At 40.7% G+C, this 23721-nt stretch overlaps 1 protein-coding gene across 2 annotated transcripts in view; it reads left to right on the top strand.

The window, feature by feature from the left end:
* Positions 1-22402, top strand: part of Gtf2h1 (general transcription factor IIH subunit 1) — a 29002-nt gene extending 6600 nt beyond the window's left edge. Inside the window, exons 2-15 of one of the 2 annotated variants that reach the window (XM_041649441.1) lie at positions 1356-1524; positions 3880-4072; positions 4938-5100; positions 7062-7155; positions 8444-8593; positions 8722-8801; positions 11723-11850; positions 11964-12051; positions 13499-13587; positions 15149-15266; positions 16364-16454; positions 16888-17003; positions 19331-19423; positions 21423-22402. In XM_041649441.1, the coding sequence (XP_041505375.1) occupies positions 1371-1524; positions 3880-4072; positions 4938-5100; positions 7062-7155; positions 8444-8593; positions 8722-8801; positions 11723-11850; positions 11964-12051; positions 13499-13587; positions 15149-15266; positions 16364-16454; positions 16888-17003; positions 19331-19423; positions 21423-21509 (1644 nt within the window). In that variant the 5' untranslated portion in view covers positions 1356-1370 and the 3' untranslated portion in view covers positions 21510-22402. Of the gene's footprint in view, positions 1-1352; positions 1525-3879; positions 4073-4937; positions 5101-7061; positions 7156-8443; positions 8594-8721; positions 8802-11722; positions 11851-11963; positions 12052-13498; positions 13588-15148; positions 15267-16363; positions 16455-16887; positions 17004-19330; positions 19424-21422 lie in introns of both variants that reach the window. The other variant, XM_041649451.1, reaches the window with a different exon arrangement.
* The last annotated feature ends 1319 nt before the right edge of the window (positions 22403-23721 follow it).

Here is a 23721-nt window from a genome sequence, read left to right as displayed (position 1 = left end):
GCAGAGGCAGGCGGATCTCTGTGAGTTCGAGGCCAGCCTGGTCTACAAGAGCTAGTTCCAGGACAGGAACCAAAAGCTACGGAGAAACCCTGTCTCGAAAAATCAAAAAAAAAAAATCCAGATTTAATAAACAGAGCAAAGCAAGGCGGGGCACTTCCTGTGACTTTTAGGAAGGCAGGATGGGGAGAGCACGTGGCAGGTCTAGGGGTCTTAAATAGCCTGTAGGGGGTCTTGAGTTCCAGAGGAGGAGGAAATGCTGCTGATGGCTTGGTGGGCATTCTCAGGGGTCTGGAATGGGAGGAATGGAACTGGGTGGAGCTTCCCAACAATCTTATTCAGTCTATGAGTGCATGTGTGCATACCAACTCATAAAATACAGCTTACCTTCTGGGAAGTCAGAGGACAGCTGTCAGGAATCAGTTCTCTTTTGTTATCTTGTGGGATCCAGGGAAATCAGCTCCTGCAATGCAAAAATTCATGTTTTTGTAGATAATCATGGGAAATAATCAACTTGTCTGTCCATCTAGTCATACATGTAGAACATACGTGAGATATGTAGTGTAACTCTGAGGTCAATTGGACGCTTCAGAAAAACATCTTGGTATCTCACAACAGTTTTCTTATCTATAAAACTTAACAATAGAGGCTGCTTCAGAAGATTATTAAGTAGAGACTAAATGAGATTAAATAAAGTTTATAATAGCACCTTGTATAATCTGCCATTGCTTCTTCATGACACGCCGCACCACTCTTGAAAACTGTCTTACTATTGTGCACACTGGCCTTGAACTCTGATCCTCCTTCCTCACAATCCTGAGTACTAGATTACAGGCATGCTCATAGCATGCCATTACAAGCATTCCTGTGCTAAAAATAAAATTGGGATAATACAAATCGGGAATTAGCTGCTTGAGAAAAGAATTGACTAGAAACAACCATGGAGAAGCATTGGAGGTGTTCTAAAAATGTTCTGTGTGGTTTGGGTTGTGGTATGTGGACATACACAATTTTTAAAAGAGTCAGAATGCCCTTGGTGTGTTAGTTATACATCTATTTATTTTTAATTTGTATGGGTGTTTTGCCTCCATGTATGTATGTGAACCACAGGTATATTATGCCTGCAGAAGCCAGAAGAGAATATTAGATCCCTGGAGTTTGGTCAATCTGGAGTTACAGACAGTTATGAACCACCATATGGGTGCTGGGAATCCAGCCTGGGTCCTCTGAAAAAGCACCATGTACTTTTAACCACTGAGCCATCTATCTCTCCAGCCCCTATACATCCATTTTTATTTACTTATTTTTAACCTACATTTATGTACTTGATTTTTCTCCCTCGCCCTTCCCCCCAGTAGCACCTTATAGGCATCATGGCAACTTCATCTGAAGAAGTGTTGCTGATAGTGAAGAAGGTTCGTCAGAAGAAGCAGGATGGAGCACTGTACCTCATGGCAGAAAGAATTGCTTGGGCACCTGAAGGCAAAGATAGATTTACAATCAGCCATATGTATGCAGATATTAAATGTAAGTCATATGTACTAACATCTGATGTGTAGTCTGACAATTTTATATTTGAAGAACATACAGTGGTAATTATAAAATAGGATCATCAAATACCTTGCAGATTTACATAGTGTAAACCTATCTTCATTTTAAAAAAAATTTTTTTTTCATGTGTACTTTGAAAAGTTCCATAATATTGCTTTGAGCGGATATGCAATCTGGTACATAACTGTTCTCTCTTGAAGGACAATTAAGGATTACTTTAGAATCTTTTACTGCAGATAGTTTCACATAATAAAACTGTGTACTAATATCTTTGAGATTTTTGTAGGTAAGTTGGTAGAAGATGGCAGATTGTCCCTTCACCAAAATTTTGCATTTAGGCAAGTTACCATTTTGATATGGCTATTATCTGTTGGAAAAAGTAGACTCAACTTTATAACAAAGGTAGATGGAAGTATACGGAGCTTTTGAGGTCACAGTAGGAGCCCTTGGGGATCAGACCCAAAGACTCTTTGCGTTCTGGGTGCACACTCTACCACTGAGTTACAATACCCTACCCAAGAACTTTGACCTTTAAAGGCTAAAATCAACATACCTTCTTTTTCCATATTTGCAAGGTTATCTTGGAATTTGTTCAAAATGTATAGTATTTTGCAGTTGAACAGTAGGTTTAAGTGCACCAGAAATTTGGAATCTTTAACTTGAAAGAGATTTCTATAATCACCTAAACTGGTGGGGGGGGGGGTCTTGAATAAGAATAAACTTAGGAGAGTCCTTAACTGTGACCATTAGTATAGATCCACTTATTTATAGGAGTTTTCTCATAGATAAAAGTCTTGTGTAGATTTTACGCTAAAACTAAAAAGCAATGAACATGCCAGTAAACATCCTTTGTGTGCAAGTAACAGTCCTTTCCCAGCTATTCAGCTCCCTATGACAGCTGGAAATTACTGAGATCCCTACCTTTTTTTCCATTGAAATAACTTAGGATCTTAATTTCCCAAAGAAATAATAAAAAAAATTCCTTTTATAACTGGGAGCTACTTGTATTAGTATTGCTTAGAAATAGGAAATAAAGGACTGGGTGGATGGTGTACGCCTTAAATTTAGCACTCAAGATTCAGGGACAGGCAGATCTACATGACAAATTCCAGGTCAGCCATGTTTCAGGCCAGCTTAGACTACAAAATGAGAGACATTCTGGGTATATGTGTCTGTCTGTCTCTCCCTCACTCCATACACACACATATCAGAAATCTATTTACGTTAACATGAGAACTCTGTACAGTATGCCACACTGCGATGAGTTGCCTGCCAATTTAGTGGGACAAAGCCCTCCGTCTCCAACTCTTTGAGGAAGGAAAAGCACTGTTGCCATGACAGCCATTTATTAAGAACATGGGTTCTGGGACTAGAAAGATGACTCAGATGTTAAAAGAGTACTTGCTGTTCTTGCAGAAGACCCCATGCCAGCTCCCACCCATCTGTAACTTCAGTTTTGGGGTGGAATCCAACACCCTCTTCGGGCTTCCTTGGCACCAGGCCATGCACATGGTGCACATACATACATGAAGACAAAATACATAAGAAAAAGAACACAAGTTTTGCTGTGTACATATAATTAAGCAATTTCAATCTTCAAATGCTCATGGTGGTAGTGATGATGATGATGATGAAGATGAAGAAAATCTTCAGTGACTAAGAATGTAGCTCAGTAGGTAGGGCGCTTATGTAGCACGTACAAAGCCCTGAGTTTGGTCCCCAACACTACATAAACCCAGGGTGGTGGCACATCCTAGCACATACTACATAGAGGAAAGAAGATCAAAAGATCAAGGTCATCTCTAGCTACAAACAGAGCTTGGGGACAGCCTGGGCTATAAAAGGCCCTGCCTCCAAAGAAAAAGGCCCATTGATTGTGGACTCTGACCTCTTCCAAAGTATACTACAGTAGAGTTATATATAAAATATTCTCAATACCTGTATGCTTGGGGTTTGTTTAGAGACAGGTAAGTTTTTGCATTGCTGAGAATCACACGTGGGATCCTCATAGGAAATGAGCAAGAATTCCACTAACTGTTGCCATCTCCCAGGTTGTTCCTTAATCATTCACTCTCAGTTTCACTCTCTTTTTTTTTTCTTCATATTAAAACTTTTTTGACAATGTCATGCATTTATAGAATGTACTCGGGTTATTCTCACTTCCATTGTTGCTTACTTGCTTTTAAGGCAGTATCTCCTGTATCCTAAGCTAGGCTCAGGCTTGGTGATATAGCCCAGGTTGTCCTTGAAGTTCTGATTGTCCTGCTACCAGCTCCCAAGTGCTGGGATTACAGTCTGAGTGTTCTCGTCTAATTAGCTTCATGCTTTTAGGCCAGAAAATCAGTCCAGAAGGAAAAGCTAAAATTCAACTTCAGCTGGTCCTGCATGCGGGGGACACAACAAACTTCCATTTTTCCAATGAAAGCACAGCGGTGAAAGAACGAGATGCAGTGAAGGACCTGCTTCAGCAGTTACTGCCCAAGTTCAAGCGGAAAGCCAATAAAGAACTGGAAGAAAAGAACAGGTAAAAGTGTAGATTCTGCTTCCCCACTCTACTAAGGGCTTGGCACATCTCCCTTCTGTAGGAAAAAAGGATCCGTGCAGTCATTGCCTCTGATTCTCTACTTTTAACATGTGTTTGCTGTGTGACTTCTGACAAGACCGTGCAGCCCTAAAAGTTACTGCATCAGTTCTATCATTTGATTAGGAGACCTGACATTACACTGGTTGTTTGCTCTTTCCCCAGTTCTTATAACAGAAGATACTAAACTATTAGAAGTATGTTTGTGAATAAGAAGCCCAGAATCCATATTGTGGGGTTTCAGAGTTCTGAGTCATCCCCCTTCACTCTCCCCACCCACCACTACCACCAGAGGCTCTTTCTCCCTGTGTGCTTAGTTTTTTGTTTTCTTACGCCTTAATAAAAGCCTTTATTCAATTATTTAAAAAATAATTTTTTAAAAAAAAATTCATAGTGTGAAAGATAAAAATACAAAAGCGGTGAAATTTTCTGGCAATAGAAATTATTTCATTAACAATATCTGTCCAAGTTATTGGTACTTATAGTTCCTTGTGCTTGTTAAAATGATGAATGAGTACTGTGAACTCTGACTGTTCCTTCTCTTGTTCACCTTGTGTGTGGGGAAAATACAGTACTGTTCAAATACAAAGTGCACTTTGTATTGTAAGCATGCAAAGATGTATAAGACCAGTTCTTTGTTTTAGAAAATTTAGTCTGCTTCTTCACACTTTCTTCCCTTTATTTGTACTTCATTTATTACTCTAAAAATTATCTAATCCAATGAATTCTACTGCACAACCATCACAAAATGAAAGGAGTCATGTGAATATCACAGAAGTTTAATTACATTTACTATATCTATCACCAGAATGCTCCAAGAAGATCCAGTTTTATTCCAGCTCTATAAAGACCTTGTTATGAGCCAAGTAATCAGTGCTGAGGAATTCTGGGCCAATCGTTTACATGTGAATGCAACAGATAGTTCTACATCCAGTTACAAGCAGGATGTTGGCATTTCTGCAGCATTTCTGGTATGTGACCTTTCTAGATTTCTGAAGGGAAAACTAGGAATAGGAAAACTCCAACATTTTTATAACAGGGACATTTAGGGGTTGGAGGAACGTATCTGTAATACCAACACTTAGGAGGTAGAGGCAGGAGGATCGGTGGTTGAAGAAGTCTCAATATATTAATATTTTTCTATAGCTGTAATAAAACACTATGACCAAGGCAGCTTATAAAAGAATTAAATGGAGCTTTCAGTTACAGAGAGTTAAGAGTCTATGATGAATGAGCAACGGCATGATAGCAGGCTACCAGAACAGTGCCTGAAAGCTTACATCTCTGGGATTGGTGTGAAACTTTTGAAACCTCAAAGCCCAACCGCAGTAAAATACTTGGTCCAGCAAGGCCATACCTCCTAATCGTACTCAAACAGCTGCTAACTGGGAACCGAATATTCATATGTCTGAGACTTAGGGAGCCTCGCATTCAGACCCCCACTCAATTATGTGAGAAAATGTCTCAACAAAAAGAGGGAAAATCCTCTGGGTTTGGGGGGGGTGTATAAATACAGGCACATGTGTGTGTGCCTTAGTGTGCATATGGAGATCAGAGGATAGCTTTAGGTGTTGGTCCTTACTTCTGCTTGTTTGAACCAAGTCTATGGGTTTCGGGGTTTGTTTTTTCCTGCATCTGCCAGGTGTCCTGGCTCAATCGCTTCAGAGTTTTTCCTGTTTCCCCCTTCTATTTTTCTGTAGCAGTACAGGGATGACACATGCCCTGCGGCATCCAATTTATCTTAGTTTGTTCTAGCCATTGATACTCAATCTTCCTGGACTTTACCCTCTGAGTCATCTTTCCAAGACAAAAAAGCAGTTTCTCTTGAAAATTTTGGCATTTTCTTTGAAGTAAATTGGTGAAAATTTTATTGTCTCTAGATGTAAGGGCAAATGCCTTTAATCCCAGCACACGAGTCAGGTGGCAGGTAGATTTCTGAGTTCAAGGAAGCCTGATCTGTATGAGTTCCAGAGCAGTTACATAGTGAGACCTGGTTCAAAGAGAAAGGAAATTTTGTTGTCAATGGTAGTCTTCTAAAATAATCTTTTAAATGTAAATGGTATTTTTACACTGAGGTAAGCTCTTACTGTATAGCCCTGGCTGGCTTCAAACTTAAGTCGATCTTCCTGCCTTTGCTTCCAGAGAAGTAAGATTGCAGACGTGTGACACCACACCCAGCTCTGGTGCTTGTGTAAAATGATGGCTGTATTTCACTCATACAGACCTAAATGTACAGAGACTGCAATCATTTGGAAAAATGACCATGAAACCTATCTAATAGGAAAATTAGGGCTGCATTATCTTTTCAATTAAGAAGTGGGTTTTTTTTTTATAGGAAAAGGATGAGATCAATATTTACTCATTAACAAGAATATGAATAGGAAGCCAGGAATGTGTGTACCTGTAATCCCTGCACTTGGGAGGCAGAGGTAGGAGGATCTTGAGGTCGAGGCCAACGTGGCCTATTTAGAGAGTTCCAGCCCAAGTTCTCAGCAGACAAACTAAAAACTATGAGTAGCTGTTACATGTATTTAGTATGTTTCTGGGGGATTAGCGGTGAGTCAGATTCATAGATCCTTTCCTAAGGAAACCACTTAGCCAGTGTCCATTTAACTACTAGCCAATGTTCACAGAGGCTTTGGCAGCTATTCACAGACTAGATCTCGATGTTGGCCACTGTTGAACATGTCTGTTTAACCATTTCAGACTTACAAAGAAGCAGGCTTACAAGTCTCCTGGAATCTGACAAACAAGTCCAGGCTTATTTACATAGGCCCTGTCCTATGTATAGGGTTGGTGTATGGGGCTTGCTCTGTCTACAGTTTGCTCACAAGTCTGTTTCACCTTTGTATTATCCTTTGGGAGCTTAGATATACTCTGTGAATATCTAACAAATGTATGTAAGTACCTATATTTGTGGTCTTTGTTTTAGGCTGATGTCCGGCCCCAAACAGATGGCTGTAATGGTTTGAGATATAATTTAACTTCTGATATCATTGAATCTATATTTAGGACCTACCCAGCAGGTAAGATGACTCAAGTTTTGGGGGGGTTGGTTTGGGTTTGGTTTGGTTTGGTTTGGGTTTTGTTTTTTTTTTTGTTGTTGTTGTTTTTGTTTTTTGTTTGTTGGTTTGTTTGGGATTTTGGTTGTTTTTGTTTTTTCAAGACAGGGTTTCTCTGTGTAACAGCCCTAGCTGTCCTGGAACTCACTTGGTAGAGCAGGCTGGCCGTGAACCCACAGAGATCTGCCTGCCTCTGCCTTCCAAGTCCTGGGATTAAAGGTGTGCATCACCACTGCCCAGCCCAGTTACTGATTTTAACTTTAGATGATTAAAGGAATTGTTTAGATGAATTCTATTTGTAGAAATGAAAAGCCTATCAGGGGCTCTTTAGCCTTCCGCACAGCTGGAGTAAGTGAATGCTGCAGATAACAGTAAGTGTGCTGTTCTGCCCCACTCCCAGCTCATCCCCTCCCTCGTGCCTGACCCCAGCCCTGATGGCTTGTGATACGCAGCCAAGAATGAGAGCCACGGCTTTCTCAGTTACTCTACTCTCTAAACAGTATTCCTTGAGTCAGATACTGTCTGGTCTTACCTACCCAGCGACGGCTGCTTGTCATTTCTAGGACAGTAGTTCAACTTTCTTAATGCTGCAACCCTTTAATACAGTTAGTTACTCATGTGGTAACCTCCAACCATAAAATTATTTCGTTGCTACTTTATAATTGTAATTTTGCTACTGTCATGAATTGTAATGTAAATATCTGATATGCAGCCCCCAAAGGAATCATGACCCACAAGTTGGGAACCACTGTTCTAGAATATCAGCACAGACTTTAGTGTTCCCTTTGTGTATATATTTAATCATCATAAATATACTATGAAGTAGGTACTAATAAGGAACTAATGTACTAAGAAAACAGTTTGCTCTAGGGTGACCTAAACAGTAAATGGCAGTGATTCTAAACACTGATAACTAAACTGGAAGCTTCCAGGAGAGCTGAACTGGTAGTGCCATGAGTATTAAAAGTTTCATTCTCCACCAACTAACATTTTCTTGTATTAGTGAGGTCTGATTTCCAAGTATGCTATTGAAAAAAATGTTTGTGGTTTGTAAATGATGTCTATAGTTTGTAAAGATTTATAGATGGTACCTCACCTAAATCTATTAAATTTTATTCCATATTTATAATCCTGTAGTATATGAGTGTCATGAAAACTTTTAGTATTTATCCAGTTCTTAAGTTGAAAGGTTCTTAAGAAATAGGAACTCATTATATAAGATCTTATGTGGGGGTTTTTTTTCTCCCCACAGTAAAAATGAAATATGCAGAAACTGTACCACACAACATGACGGAAAAGGAGTTCTGGACACGTTTTTTCCAGTCTCATTATTTTCACAGGGACCGACTAAATACAGGATCAAAGGATCTCTTTGCAGAATGTGCCAAAATAGATGAAAAGGGTAAGTGTCTCTCTCTGGCCCCTTGACACTCACCTCGCCATTCTTGACTTTTAGACCTACTAATAATATCTTTTAAATATATCTGAGAAAGATGAGCTTTAAACCTGTGTTTTTATTGATTTTTCTAGGATTAAAAACAATGGTTTCATTAGGAGTAAAAAACCCAATGCTAGATTTGACAGCTTTGGAAGATAAATCGTTAGATGAGGTAAGAAGTAATAAAGAGACAAAATGATCTTTTCTTGGTTTTCAGTGTTTCTGTTTTAAATATGCCCTAAATTAGATAATCCACTTGTAATACCCTCAACTAAAAAGAGTACTGTTAACGTGTCAGAAGTGCTTTTCAGTATTCAACAAGCCCTGAGTTTGAGCCTCCATCCTTTTTTTTTTTAAGTGGGGCGGGGACTTTTTGGTACTGCTATTTGCCATTAAAATTGTCTTAGGCTACCAATGAGTTAACTCAGTGGAGCGAAACTACTTGTTTCACAAGGCTGACCTCCTGAGTTTGAGCCCCAGATCCCACAGTGGGAGGAGAGAACCAACTCACAAAAGTTGTCCTGTGACTTCCACGTGAGCACCCGTGCTCAGCACACACATAGATCATACACACATGCTTTAAGAAGTAAGTTAAAGGGGCTAGAGAGATGGCTCAGAGGTTAAGAGCACGGACTGCTCTTCCAGAGGTCCTGAATTCAATTCCCAGCAACCACATGGTGGCTCACAACCATCTGTAATGAGATCTGGTGCCCTCTTCTGGCTTGCAGGCATGGAGGCTGAACACTTTGTACATAGTAAATAAATATGTATATAAAAAATATGTATTATGTAAATAAAAAATAATTTTAAAAAAAGTAAGTTAAAATTGCCTTAAAGAACTCAGTTCTCGGACTGGAGAGATGGCTCAGAGGTTAAGAGCATTGCCTGCTCTTCCAAAGGTCCTGAGTTCAATTCTCAGTAACCACATGGTGGCTCTCAACCATCTGTAATGAGGTCTGGTGCCCTCTTCTGGCCTGCAGGCATACACACAGACAGAATATTATATACATAATAAATAAATAAATTTATTAAAAAAAAAAAAGAACTCAGTTCTCTGTGAATTGCTTAACCTTTTTTTTTTTTTTTCGAGACAGGGTTTCTCTGTGGCTTTGGAGCCTGTCCTGGTGCTTAACCTTTTTAGAAATAATTTTTAAGCTCTCCCCATGAGCAGGTCTCCAGAAACTGAACTCACTCCCATTGTTCTAGTAAACAAGCATACATCTATTTACTTATCTGCCAGCCTCTATTGGTATTAACCCATACGGTTATGACTCCAGGCCTCCTGCTCATTTCTGTGAATACTAATTATGTAATGATCTAACTCCAAAGGTGCCAAATCATTTACTCAACTGTAAGATTGGTATTTATTTAAATTTTTATGAAAAAAAATTAGTTTGCCTACCTGCTTGTTTGAATGGGTGCCATGTACATGCAGCTAAGGTGCCCATGAGTGCGAAAAGAGGGCATCCAATATCCTGGAACTGAAGTTACAGACAGTTGTGAGTTGCTATGTGGGTTCTGGGAACTGGGCCCTTTGCAAGTGCCCTTAACCATTGAGTACTCTGTCTGGTTCCTCTGCTTAGGTATTTCACATTCAGAATGAAACAAACCTTTGATGATCCTCACGGACCTGTTCTTGGCTCTTCCGTGTTTTATTTAAAAAGCATTAGCATTTGCTTAGGTAGTGGCTTGAACCACCTCCCCTCCAGTAATGCTGATCATGTTCCCTCATATCTCCTTTATTTCCTAACCTTAACAAACTGGCTGGCTTACAGGGTTTTAATAATTTATCAAATAATTACAAAAAAATTATACCATGTGCTAGGGAAGGCCACTGAGCAAGAGTAGGCTGACTCAGGGCAGCTACATTTTACTGAGAACAGATTGAGTGGCAGTTGTCAAATGAAAAATTGTGAAGTAAACAGTAAAGGTGATATGGATAACTGCAGGGGTTGGGACTGGTTATAGTTAGACCTTAGAAAGTTGATCACATGCCCTGACTAACAGCTGGAAAATATAATAAAACCAGGAGTTGAATCTGCATCTTGTTGTTCATTTTGAGCCTGTATGTGTTTGTGTACACGTGTGTACAGGGACAGGTGCAACTTGAGCCATTGTTCCTTAGCTTCCATGCACCTTGTCATTTTCTGTTTCTTTAGAACATTGTGTGCGTGAACATGATGAATTTTAGTCATGTTCACTCCAATACCCCTGCTGTTCCCCTCTCCTGATGAAATTTCCCAATAAGTCTTCTACTTTCATGTCTTTTGTATGTTTGTGACCCACTGAGTTTTGTCAGGGTTTCTTTCATGACCATGGTAGTTTATTTACTGAAGCATGGGCAGCTTTTCAGTAACTGCACTACTGAGAAAAATGACACTGTGATTTCAGGTTTTTCTTTTCCTTTAAGATTCTGGTTGTTTTAAAGACAGCATTTCTCTATAACCCAGGCTGGCCTTGAATTTAAGAGATCCACCTGCCCCTGGCTCCTGAGGGCCAGATTAAAGACATTCTCTATCAAACCTGGCTTTTTTTTTTTTTTTTTTTTTTTTTTTTTTTTGACTTTGGGAGGTTTTTGTTGGTGGTGGTTTTGGTTGTTGTTGGGCATTCTGTAGGGAGTAATTGTTTTGTTTTGAGGTTAATTTGATGAATCTGGCACTGTCAATATATGGATGTGGACATGAGACATTCAGAAAATACTTTAAATAGTAGCGGTTCACTGCTTTGCACCTGTGATTTCTCTAGCCACCAACTTTTGATTAGGTCTTCTGTATCAAGCATGAATTGTTGCCTGTGGATGTGGATCAAGCCTGGAATCCAAGCAGAAAACAGTTAACTACCCATATAATACTTGTGCCGCTATGAGACCAAGAGTGTAATTGTGCCAGGATATTACTTAGGATCACTGACCTGATAGTCTAGACCAGATCTCTCATTGGGTGGTATGTGCTGAATGGCAAACAAGTCCCAGGATTTCACTTCTTTCTGTGTCCCAACACTGGGATTGTAAGTGTGTACTCCATATCTAGCTACCCAATTGTGTATTCCATAATAAGTCAAATTTTTATTTTGGTATTTACTTGTTTCTCACAGGGTTATGGCATTTGCTCTTTGCCATCTACTTCCAATTCCAAATCCATAAAGGAAAATAGTAATGCTGCCATCATCAAAAGGTTTAACCACCACAGTGCCATGGTCCTGGCTGCTGGTCTCAGGAAACAGTTAAGTATACTTGTAGAGACTGTCACTGACCTTTTCAGGATAACCAGGTGAAATGGTGGTAGTGTTCAGTTCAGCAATTTTAACATGAGCTTGTTTTCCATTTGATTTTAAGACAAGCACAAAATGGACAGAATGGTGAGCCCAGCAGCATAGGTGGAAATTCTGGAGATGCAGACTGCTTTCCGCCAGCAGTCAAAAGGGTATGGACATCAAGTTAGGCCGTTTGGGGATTGCATTTCTCTGGGTATGAGTATCTAAATTCTTTATATTGCTTATTATTTCCTAAGGCTGGTTTTGATTTTAACCAAGAAGAGGCATTACCATCACTTGCAGAACATTATAAAACTTAGTGTCGGTTTAACCAGCAAACTTTCCATTGACTCAGTTCTGATCAGTAGTTTTTATTCAATTTTTCCTTCCCTGTTTGTACATATAAATTGTGTATGTGTGTGATTCTGTTTTCTGGGGGAAATTTTTCAACAAAGACAGTAGATAGAAAGTTTCATGTGTTTGTTTGCAAAGAAAGTTAATTGTTCCTAACATTAAACTAGTATTTCAAGGTTAAAAACATTCTCTCCTTTGAGAGAACGAGGAATTGTGGATCAAAGTAGCTACTTGCTCATTATTTCATTGCATTCTAAGTCCCTTCTCCTGTTTACAGAAAGGATACTTAGAGACCAGTTAAGCAGTACACATGAGAAGTTTAAAGGTTTATACTCTCCTATTCCACACATTTATGGAAAAGATGGGAGCAGTGTGCAAAGATTTAGATAGAAATACCTAACACAGGACTGCAGTCGAGACAAAAGCAAAAAGTTGATGTCTTTAGCATATTCATACAGATGAGGTATATGCGGCCATTGTAACGTTGTTAGAATTAATGGGGCTGAGGCATAACATAGTGGTAAAGAATTTACTAAGAGTCACAAGATGCTGGATTTAATTCCTCGGCACCAAAAAAGGGGCATATAGATGAGCCCCCAAGTTACGATTACTGATTTTTATGATAGTCTTATCAGGATTTTAAACACATTTTTCAACTTATTATAGTAGGATATGTATGGCCTAATTCAAAATGGAGAATGTCTGTATTGCTTCAAAAAGAGCTGATAGCACCAGATATAATAGGTACACCTGCAATCCCAACCTTTAGCAGACTGAGATAGGATCAAAAGTCTATATATCATATACTACATATCACTCATACGCATTTTTTAAAGGCCAGGTATGGTAGTGCACCGCTTTGATATCAGCACTCAGGAGGCAAAGGCAGGTGGATCTGGTTAAATTTGAAACCAGCCAGGGATACACAGAGGAACTGTCTTAGTTATACCCAATATGGCTTGACGGTGTTGCATGCCTTTAATCCCAGGGCTTGGGAGGCAGGGGTAGGCTGATATCAGGGAGTTCTAGGCCAGCCTAGTCTACAGTGTGAGTTCCAGGACAGACAGGGCTACACAGAGTAACCCTGTCTTAGGGGAAAGGGGTTGAGACGGGCACGTCACAGTACTTCATGTTTATTATTGGTAAGAACACCAGCTTAGCCATTTCTAGCTCCGTGGTGGGAAGGTTTCCTTTTTCATTCTCGGCTTAATTTTAGTTTTTAGTCAGTTTCTGACAAAATTAAAAATACCTTGTCAATTGTAGGCGAAGTTACAGGAGTCCATTGAATATGAAGACTTGGGAAACAACAATTCTGTGAAAACAATTGCACTGAATCTCAAGAAGTCAGACAGGTCAGTTTGGCTGATAGAAGTGAAACACTTATGTAATAGTCAATACAGAATGTACTCTGAAAGTCTAAAGTCAGTTTGGCTGCTATAAAAGTACAGTATACAGTTTTCTTTTTGAATGTTTACTTTGTGAACTGGGTATGATTGGAGCAGTAGTTCAAAGATATCTTTGGGGGTGCAGCTAATTGAAGGCCAGCCTGGACTAGTAAGACTCATCTAGAACTCCAGTTCCAGGAGATCTGACTCGCTCCTGACCTCTAATCATACCAGACACATGTGGTGTGCAGACATACATGCAGGCAAGACATTCATAAAATAGGTCATTAAAAAAAAACATAGCTGGTGGTAGCGCATGTCTTTAATCCCAGTACTTGGGAGGCAGAGGCAGGCTGGTCTCAGTAAGCTCTAGGCCAGTCTGGTCTACAAAGCAAGGTCCAGGACAGGCAGAGCTGTACAAATACACCCTGTCTTGAAAAACCAAAACGGGGGAGATGGAGAGATGGCTCGGATGTTAAGAGCACTGACTATTCTTCCAGAGGTCTGAGTTCAATTTCCAGCAACCACATGGTGGCTCACAACCATCTGCAATGAGATCTGGTGCCCTCTTATGGTGTACAAGCATACACCCAGGCAAAACACTGTATACATAATAAATAAATAAATCTAAAAAAAGAAAGAAAAAGAAAAAAAAAGGTGGGTGTGTGTGTGTTTGTGTGTGTATAACCACCTGAAATGCATTCTAAATGATTAAAGCCAAGAACTAATTTTTTTGTTGTTTGTTGTTGTTTTTAGTTTTTTGAGACAGGGTTTCTCTGTAGCTTTGGAGCCTGTCCTGGAACTCATTCCGTAGACCAGGATGGCCTCAAACTCAGAGATCCGCCTGCCTCTGTCTCCCGAGTGCTGGGATTAAAGACATACACCACCACTGCCCAGCAAGAAAACTATTATTACACTTATTGGTATATATGTATGTGTGTCACAGAAGTGTGGAAGTCAGTATGTGTGAATGTCACAGCAAATGTGTAGAAGTCACAACAGCTTGGGATCTGTTTCTTCTTTTCACTTGGGATCCAGCTCAAGTCGTCAGACTTAGCAGGTACCTTTATCCTCTGAGCCACTTCACAGGCTCAAATTTTGGATCTTCATGCTATTTTTTTTTCTTACTGCCTTTTATAGAAATTAAATTATAAGGGCTGGAGAGATCACTTCATGGTGAAGAACACATGTTATTCTTAACAGAGGACTCCAGTTTGTTCCCAACATCCATATCAGATGGCTCCCAACCACCTGTAACTCCACCTCCAGGGGATCCAAAACCTCTGGTCTCCACAGGCACCTGCGCTCACATGCGCCTACCTGCCTACCACCATATAACATACATATTAACTAAAATAATAACAGTAAAATTATTTTAAAAAGAAATTAGTAACTTTAAATTTTTCAAGTGTGGTATCAGTTTTTGCCATGGGGAATGAATGTTTTGTTTATGCTAAAATATTTGAAAGACTGATATTGAACACCTTTTCTATGTTTAATCGGTTATATCTCCTGTGCTAACCTCCAGGTATTATCATGGTCCTACTCCAATTCAGTCATTACAGTATGCAACAAGTCAGGACATTATTAATTCTTTTCAAAGTATTAGACAAGAAATGGAAGCTTATACACCCAACTTAACTCAGGTAGGTGACTTTTACTGTTTGAAAGCCAGAATTCTTGTAGCTGCTACCCCACATTATAAGCACAACCGGAGTGAGCTGTGTAACAGAACATTTGTTTATTTGTTTGTTTTTCTACTGGGTTGCAAGAGGCCCTTTTCAGTTAGGAAACTGAGTGGGCCTGATGGTATACACCTTTAATCTCAGCACTGGGGAGGCAGAAGCAGGTGGATCTCTGTGAGTTCCAGGAAAACCTGGTCTACAGAGTGAGTTCCAGGACAGCCAAAGCTACACAAAGAAACCCAGTCTCAAAAAAAAGGGGGGGGGGGCAAAGCAGTTGCATAACTAGCTCAAAGCATACAGGGCAACCTGGGGTAGTCAGTTCTCTCCACCATATGGGTCCTGGGATTAAGCTCTGGTTGTCAAACTTGCCAGCAAGCACCTTTACAAACTGAGCTATCTTGGTGTCACCTATTTAATTTTGTCAGACCATAGCTGACTATAAGAAACTAAAACCTCAAAAATCAAAAATGTGAAGGCCAGAAAGATAGTTATGTAGTTCAGAGACTAGTAGTATATGCTACTCTTGTTTCAAAGGACTCAACATCTAGCTCCCATAACCCACAGTGGTTAACTCTCACAGCCACTTGTAACTCAGCTCCATGGGATCTGATACTCTTTTCTGGATGCCAATGGCACGCACACACACACACACACACACACGTATATTCACTAACACAGACACACACATACACATATATAAAAAGTAGTAGTAAAATCAATTTTTTTCAAAAGTTCTGTTAAGGGATCTACTGTGTTCCTGGTGTGTGGGGTTTTCTACACAGACCATTTCTAGCCTCAAAAAAGTGTTTCACTCTGGTTACTGTTCATAACATGTTTGCGTAGGAATAAAACTGCTATAAGACAAATGCCGAGCCGGGCATGGTGGTGCACACCTTTGGGAGGCAGAGGCAGGTGGGTCTCTGAGTTCAAGGCCAGCCTGAGCTACAAAGCGAGTTCAGCACAGCCGAAGATAACACAGAGAAACCCTGTCTGGGGGGGGGGGGGGGGGGGGGGATTCCAAAAGGATGCTAAGTCAGCTTCTAATTCATTTCTTTCAGGTTCTCTCAAGCAGTGCTGCTAGCAGCACCATCGCAGCCCTGTCACCTGGAGGAGCACTTATGCAGGGAGGGACACAGCAAGCCGTAAACCGTATGTTCTGGGCCCTTCTCCCCTTCTTCCCTTGTTTAGTACTAAGGAAATGTAAGCGTGTGATGGCTTGCCTTTTCTTTAATTGACTGCTAAGTTTCTTTATTGGGAGTAGAGAGGTTGTCTGAGTGTTGACACATGTGGAGGTCAGAACAGCTCACAGAGTCAGTTCTCTCCATCATGTAGGTCCTGAGCTCAGGTCACCAGGCTTGGCAGTAAGTGTTTTTACTCACTGAGCCACCTCACCAGTGCTGTATTGGCTTTTCTTTAAAGAACTGGGCTATTTACTAAGAGTAAGTGGGTGCATGGGAGTGGGTTTGGGGTGATAACCCAGACATGCTCTGCATGCTCTACACTGCTGAACTGTATGCTCAGCACCTAGAGTTTTAGGACTGCAGAAGTGCTGTTGCCCTAGGACCTCTTCTTCCTGTTGCAGAGATGGTGCCAAACGATATTCAGTCTGAACTGAAACACTTGTACGTGGCTGTTGGAGAACTTCTGCGGCATTTCTGGTCCTGCTTTCCTGTTAATACACCATTCCTAGAAGAAAAGGTTAGAACCGGTTGTAAATACAGCCAACTACTGTGGTAATAACAGAGCTAAACATAAGTTACTGTGTGCCAGAGTAGTACAACTGTTAGACTCAATACCCATGTCATAGGTTAGGAAACTGAGCCACAGCAGTTAAATAACTATGAGCACCTACCTCCAGACCATAAATAATTGGAGAATAGACATTCAGCACAGGTCACTGTGTATTTGGTACATTTAGTATTGATAAAATTAAAACTAAAGACTGACATCAAAGGCCAAGCGGCGGTGGCTTATGCCTTTAATCCCAGCACTCGGGAGGCAGAGGCAGGCGGATCTCTGTGAGTTTGAGGCCAGCCTGGCTGGTCTACAAGAGCTAGTTCCAGGACAGGCTCCAAAGCTATAGAGAAACCCTGTCTCGAAAAAAAAAAAAAAAAGACTGTCATCAACAGTACTCCTTTTTGTTTTGTTTTGTTTTGCTTTTGCTTTTCGTACTGCTAAGGTTAACCCCAAAGACTCACTCACGCTACATAAGTGTTTTACCAGGAAACTACATCCTAAATTCCCTTGTTGCCTATTAAAAAGCAGTTAACAAGGAAATATTTGTTGTATTGTGGTAATACTAAGTGTCCTGTATAAACTGCTCTTTAGGCAGACATTAAGGGGAAGATGGGACAGGTGTTGGCTCAGTGTTAGAGCATGTGCTTTAAGTATGCTTGAGACATAGGGCTCAGTCAGCAGCAAAAGAAGAAAGGGAAAACGTTTTGGTTTTGGTTTTAAACTTTTTTAAACATGGATTAGAAGGGGCAGGCATGGCATGCTGGTGCATGCCTTTAATTCCAGCACTTGGGAGGCTGAGGCAGGCAGGGAGTTTCAGGCCAGCCAGAGCTACACAGTGAGATCCTGTCAAAAAATTAATTACTTGGGGCTGGAGAGATGGCTCAGTGGTTAAGAGCATTGCCTGCTCTTCCAGAGGTCCTGAATTCAATTCCCAGCAACCACATGGTGGCTCACAACCATCTGTAATAAGGTTTGGTGTTGTCTTCTGGCTGGCAAGCGTACATACAGATAAAATATTGTATACATAACAAATAAATAGATATTTTTTTTAAGTAATTACTTAATAAAAACAATAGGCAGCAGACCTAATAGACAGTACGCAACTGATAGCCAGGCATGATGCATACCTGTAATCCCAGCATTGAGTCAGAGGAGATAAAATCTTGAGTTCAAGATCTAGACTCCAGCTGGGAATGCCTTTAATCCCAGGATTCAGAATTTGAAGATAGCCTGGTCTACCTGGGAAGTTCAAGTCAACCAGTAGGATATAAGGAGACCCTATATTTAAAAAAAAAAAAAGAGCTCCATATTGAGACTAAATAAGAACAAAAGGCTGAGCATTCAGCCCTTGTTTAGTAGGTGTACAACCCCAAATTTGATTCCCTGCACCACCAAAGTGGATGGAGAAGGAAGAGTACTGACAGCTGAGCTTAGTAGCAGTTTTCGTAGCCATGTGCAAGATGATCCTTTACCAGAGAGCAATGGAGCCAGGTAGCTCAGACTCACTCAGATTTCAGTAAAAGAACATTTTTCCTAATAATTTACTAAATAAGTAAAACATTTGGTGTGGTTACTAGTGCTGAATTGCTAAGAGAAGAGTCTGTTTTCCACAGTTATAAGCATTCTTTGACTTAGAATTCATTGTTTAAAAATTTGCCTTAAAGATGGGACTGGAGAAACAACTCAGCAGTTGAGAGAAGGATCTCGAGAGAAGTTGCAGAGATCCAAGTTTGGTTCCCAGCACCCATGGTGGCTCACAACCATCTGTAATTCCAGTTCCAGTAGATGCCCTCCTCTGAGGGGACCAGGTACACACAGGGTGCATAGCCATACATTCAGGCAAAATATTCATGCATAAAATAAAATTTTAAAAACATTTAAGAGAAATAATAAAAATTTACATTAAAGAAATTAAAATGTGAATAAATATTTACCTAGAGAAATGTTCCAGTGCCACCATGTAAGACTCAAAAAGTAGAAATGGCTCAAATATCTACCAAGAAAATTGGCTAAAGAGAAATTTTAAAATAGTAAAAACTGCTTCTCTGCATGTGTTGATGCACACATGACTAAATGTGTGAAATGTGAATTATAGTAGACGTTATTGTTAAAGATGACTGAGGCCCAGGGCCTGTCATTAAATATTTAAAATAAAAAAAATGATGAGTAGTGAAATATAAATGTTTATATTTAACAGAAGTCACCTTCTTAGAAGATAACATTTTTCTCTTGGTTCCTACAGGTTCTTTGCAATTTCTCTATAATTCATTGTTTCTCGTCTTTTTTAGGTAGTGAAAATGAAGAGTAATTTGGAACGGTTCCAAGTTACAAAGCTCTGCCCATTCCAAGAAAAGATTCGGAGGCAGTATTTAAGCACAAATGTAAGTGTTCTGCCTTTTTGTATTGAATGATGAAATTAACTTTGCTTTTGTTTAAATGGCTTCATTGTTTTCTTTGCTCAGTATACTATTTTTAATTTAAAAATGTGTCGTGTTTTCAAAATGTATTTAAGCTAGCGTGGACTACATATAGTAAGAGACCCTGTCTCAAAAAAAAAGTACTTGTCATTTAGTGAAAATATTGACTGCCCTATACAGTTTGTACGTTATCAGTGCCTCCTTTCAGCATTGATAAGAATCATCCCAATGTTGTTGGTTTTTTGTTTTTTTTTTTCATTTTGTTTTGTTTTATATAGTGTTGGGCAGGACAGAGGTGTGTGTGTGTGCCACACTCAGAAAACATCTTGCAGAGTCAGGTCTCTCCAGACTAAGTGGGACGTGGGGATCAAACCCGGATTGTTAAGCTTGGCTCCAAGTGCCTTTAACCACCAAGCCTTCCTTATTTTTCTTGATAGATTTACTAAGTGTATAATCCTAAAAATCTGTTACTAAATTTGGAAAAACCAAGTAGCATTCACAAACCTGCTAGTGAAGGATAGACACTGTTGATGACAGGAAACTCAAATGTCCCTGAATGGTGCTTTACAGCAATGAAGGCCAGTGATTGAGCACGTTTTTTTGCACAAGGTCTTTAGCGTTGTTCCCAAGGAAAAGTAGAACAGATGAAGAAGAGATCCCTTCAAGAGATACTGATTTGGTGAGAAATGGTTTGTGCAGACATAACATCCAGCATTTCAATAATTAGGATGATCAGAATGGGATTTTGCAAAATCTTCATCACTTAATATTTTCCCCAGTAAGCCTTAAGTGTCTTACAACAGGCCAAGAACACTAAGCAGGTGCTCTGCCCTCTGTGCCACCTCAGTTGAGATTCTGTTTGCAGCACCATGTTGAGGATTCTCGGGCCATGTGTAGCCATAGAGTAGGATGTGGAATGCATCTCACTGTTGCTGTAAAGCCCCTGCTACCTGTTGAGAGAAAGGAGCTGTTACATTTTGCAGACAGAGATAATGACACATCCTTCCTTCCTTCAAAATGGGACTAGAGGTGAGGGTTGCTAAAGATTGAATCTGCACTTTACACATCCTAGGCAAGCACTGCTCTGCGCTGCCTTGCACTTCCAGCCAGGGTGGGGGCAAACTTAAATCTCTATTTCAGATCGGTCACTGACTGCTAAAAGAACTTAGGACCCCAACTGTCCCCCTCCTCTTAGAATGATAAACCTAACCATTTGAATACTCAACACCTTTACGGAAACACATTCCAAGGCTTTCTAACCTCAAGAGTTGGTGTGATGTTTGATGTGACTTGTTAGACCCATGGAGGCAGAACCCTTCAAAGGAGTATAAAGATGAGTGTTGAGTCAGGGATGAAGAATGGTGCCTGCCTGTGATCCTGCACTCAGACAGGCCAGCCTGAGCTTCCCACAGTGAGACCATGTCTTAGAAAAAGTATTGCCACTGCCTTTTTTTTCCTTTTTTCCTCTTTCTTTTTTTTTTTTTTTTTTTTGAGAAAAGGTTTCTCTGTAGCTTTGGAGCCTGTCCTGGGACTCGCTTTGTAGACCAGGCTGGCCTCAAACTCACAGAGATCCGCCTGCCTCTGCCTCCCGAGTGCTGGGATTAAAGGCGTGCGCCACCACCGCCCGGCCTATGACCTTTCTTTAGCTGACTGCTGTGTAAATCTAGAAATCACCTTGGTTTGGCTCTCGTTGCACAAAAGAAGCAAGCCTAGAATGCAGTGAAAGCTTCCACATCCTATGCTGGTTAATGACCAGGTGGAAATCATGATCAGACAGAGCAGGTGACTGTCCAAACCCTGCACTGCACCCACCATCTGTCTTCTGCATGCACAGTGTGTGCTTATACCTTTGCTGAGGCCTTGTTAACTGAGAGATGTGCTAGGAAGTGTGTGCCGGGTTTGGATGTGAAGCATCAGCCTCCTTGACTGCTCGCTCACTTCAGTGTCTCCCTGTGACTTTCAGCTGGTAAGTCATATAGAAGAGATGCTGCAAACAGCCTACAACAAGCTCCACTCGTGGCAATCACGGCGTCTGATGAAGAAGACGTGAAGCATTCGTGGTACTCACAGGTTTTGTGGGTTGAAAAACACTGACCTGCAGTGACTCTGGAAACCTGGCTGAAGACAAGCAGATGCTCACTCACACCAGGGAAACATCTGCATGCCGATTCCCAGAGCTGATGTTATTGTACTTGCACATAAGAACCGAAAGAAGGAAGGGGTGGGATTCACCTAACTCTAGGCAGGCAAACTAAGGCAGAACCAAAATGAGCTAAGTTGCGAATATATATGTATGTGTACATGTATATGTATTTAAAGACTGTTTACTGCAGTTACTCAGGAACTGCTTTTGATTTACGTTAAGCTGCTTTCAAAAATTAAAAGAAAAAATAATTTTAAAAAAATTACTTAAAGGGTGCATTGATAAAATCTGAGGGTTTTTTCAGTTTTGTTTTCTGGGTAATTTTTTTTTCCCTAAGTTTATGGCACAGGGTAGCCCTAAGTATCCCTCCTCCATCCCCCACCAGGATTCTCCAATGTTTCTGAATTCTAGTTGTCCCTTACATCAGCACGTTAAAGAGAGTACTTTAAACAAGGCCAAGGGAGGCTGTTGCTCAGCCCTCAGGAAGCAGTTGTCAGAAGACACCACTGGTCCTGTGTTTCCTACGGAAATAAGTGTTGCACTGAAGCCTGTGCTCTGGAGTTCCCAAGTTAAGAGGCACATCTACAGGAGTCAGTGGCTTAGTGCAGAATATTGTCGGGCGACAATGATGCTGCATGTATTTCTTGGGTGCAAATGTATATTGCTGAGAATTTTTTAAAGATGGCATGTGCTTTGAAAAGAAGAAATTGCATTTTTAAGAGTTTAAAAATCTTACAAGTGAGAAATATAAGAATTGCTTATTTTCACCTGTTTAGAAGAAATAAAGGAAGTTTCTCATACCTGCTCTTCTTGGTGTCTTGACTGCTGCTGTCTTGGTGAGTTGGTAATTACTGCAGAGTCCCAGAAGAACCTATGTGACACTGACATTGATAACACACCTGCCATGTTTCCAGAGTCTGCCCCATTCTATTCCCCGTGGGTCACCTCCTGCATCTCTGCAAACCACTTGTATTAAACACTATAAGCCTTTACAGGTGCTGTGCCCCTTTAACTGGGCACTGCTGTGGTTTCTTGTTCTGTGAGAACCTAACTGCTTTTTTTTCTCTTTTTTTTTATGAGGCAGGCCACCATATAGACCAAGCTGGCCTCGAACTCAGAGATCTGCCTGCTTTTGCCTCCAGAGTGCTGGGATTAAAGGGGTATGCCACCAGTGCATGGCTCCACACTGATTATTCTTTTGTTGTTGTTTTGAAACAGGGTTTCTCTGTGAATCCCTCATTGTCCCGAAACTCGCTCTATGGACCAGGTTGGCCTTGAACTTAGAGATCCACCTGCCTCTGCCTCCTGAGTGCTGGGACTAAAGTCCTATGCCACCTCGCCCTGCTTATCACACTGGAAGCATAGGCTCTGAACTGGTAAATGGAAGAGAGGCCAGAGTGCTTTTCAGCTGTGTTAGTAGGACAGTTGCTCAGGGTAATAGCAAATAAGGAAAGATGTCCATTGAGAAAGACAGGCATAAGCACAACTGTGGGGTGTCGTTAGAGGAAATGATGGTGTGGTGGCTCTCTAGAGGCAGAAGCAAGTGGAGCTCTAAGTTTGAGGCCAGCCTGGTCTACCTTGATAGTTCCAGGACAGACTGCCAGGGCTACATAGTGACACTCTCGCCAAGAAATAAACAAAGATGAAATGGTACACATAAAGGAGCTTAAGGAAGAACAAACGTGTAGGAGATTGGAGTAAACACCATTAAACATTTTTGGCATGCATGATAGAACATTTCTGTAGTCCCAGCACTTAAGGTGGAAACAGGAGGCTCCAGAGACCCAGACCAGTCTGAGCTAGGCAGTAAAACCCATAGGGAATTAAGGCTTTATGAAGGAAATCATTTGTTCTAGGGAAGAGAGAGCATGGTAAAGGTTTGAAAGACACTCAAGTGCTAGGGGAACAAGGAAAATGTTAAAAGTGGAGACTTGGGATTGGGGCTAACTGTTCAGTTTGAAATGGTCTTACTATGTAGCTTAGACTAATGTGGAACTCACTGCATATACAAGGTGGCCTCGAACTTGCAGTGTCTCTCTCTGCCTCTTGTGTGTTAGAGTTACAGACATGAGCTACCATACCTAGCTTGGTTTTAATTCTAATTGTAAATGACTTTTAG

The sequence above is a fragment of the Microtus oregoni genome, unplaced genomic scaffold (assembly GCF_018167655.1).
Source record: "Microtus oregoni isolate MIOR12 unplaced genomic scaffold, Mior012 000000F_ref0000247, whole genome shotgun sequence".
Lineage (NCBI taxonomy): Eukaryota > Metazoa > Chordata > Mammalia > Rodentia > Cricetidae > Microtus > Microtus oregoni.
This window is presented reverse-complemented; position numbering and strand designations above follow the sequence as displayed.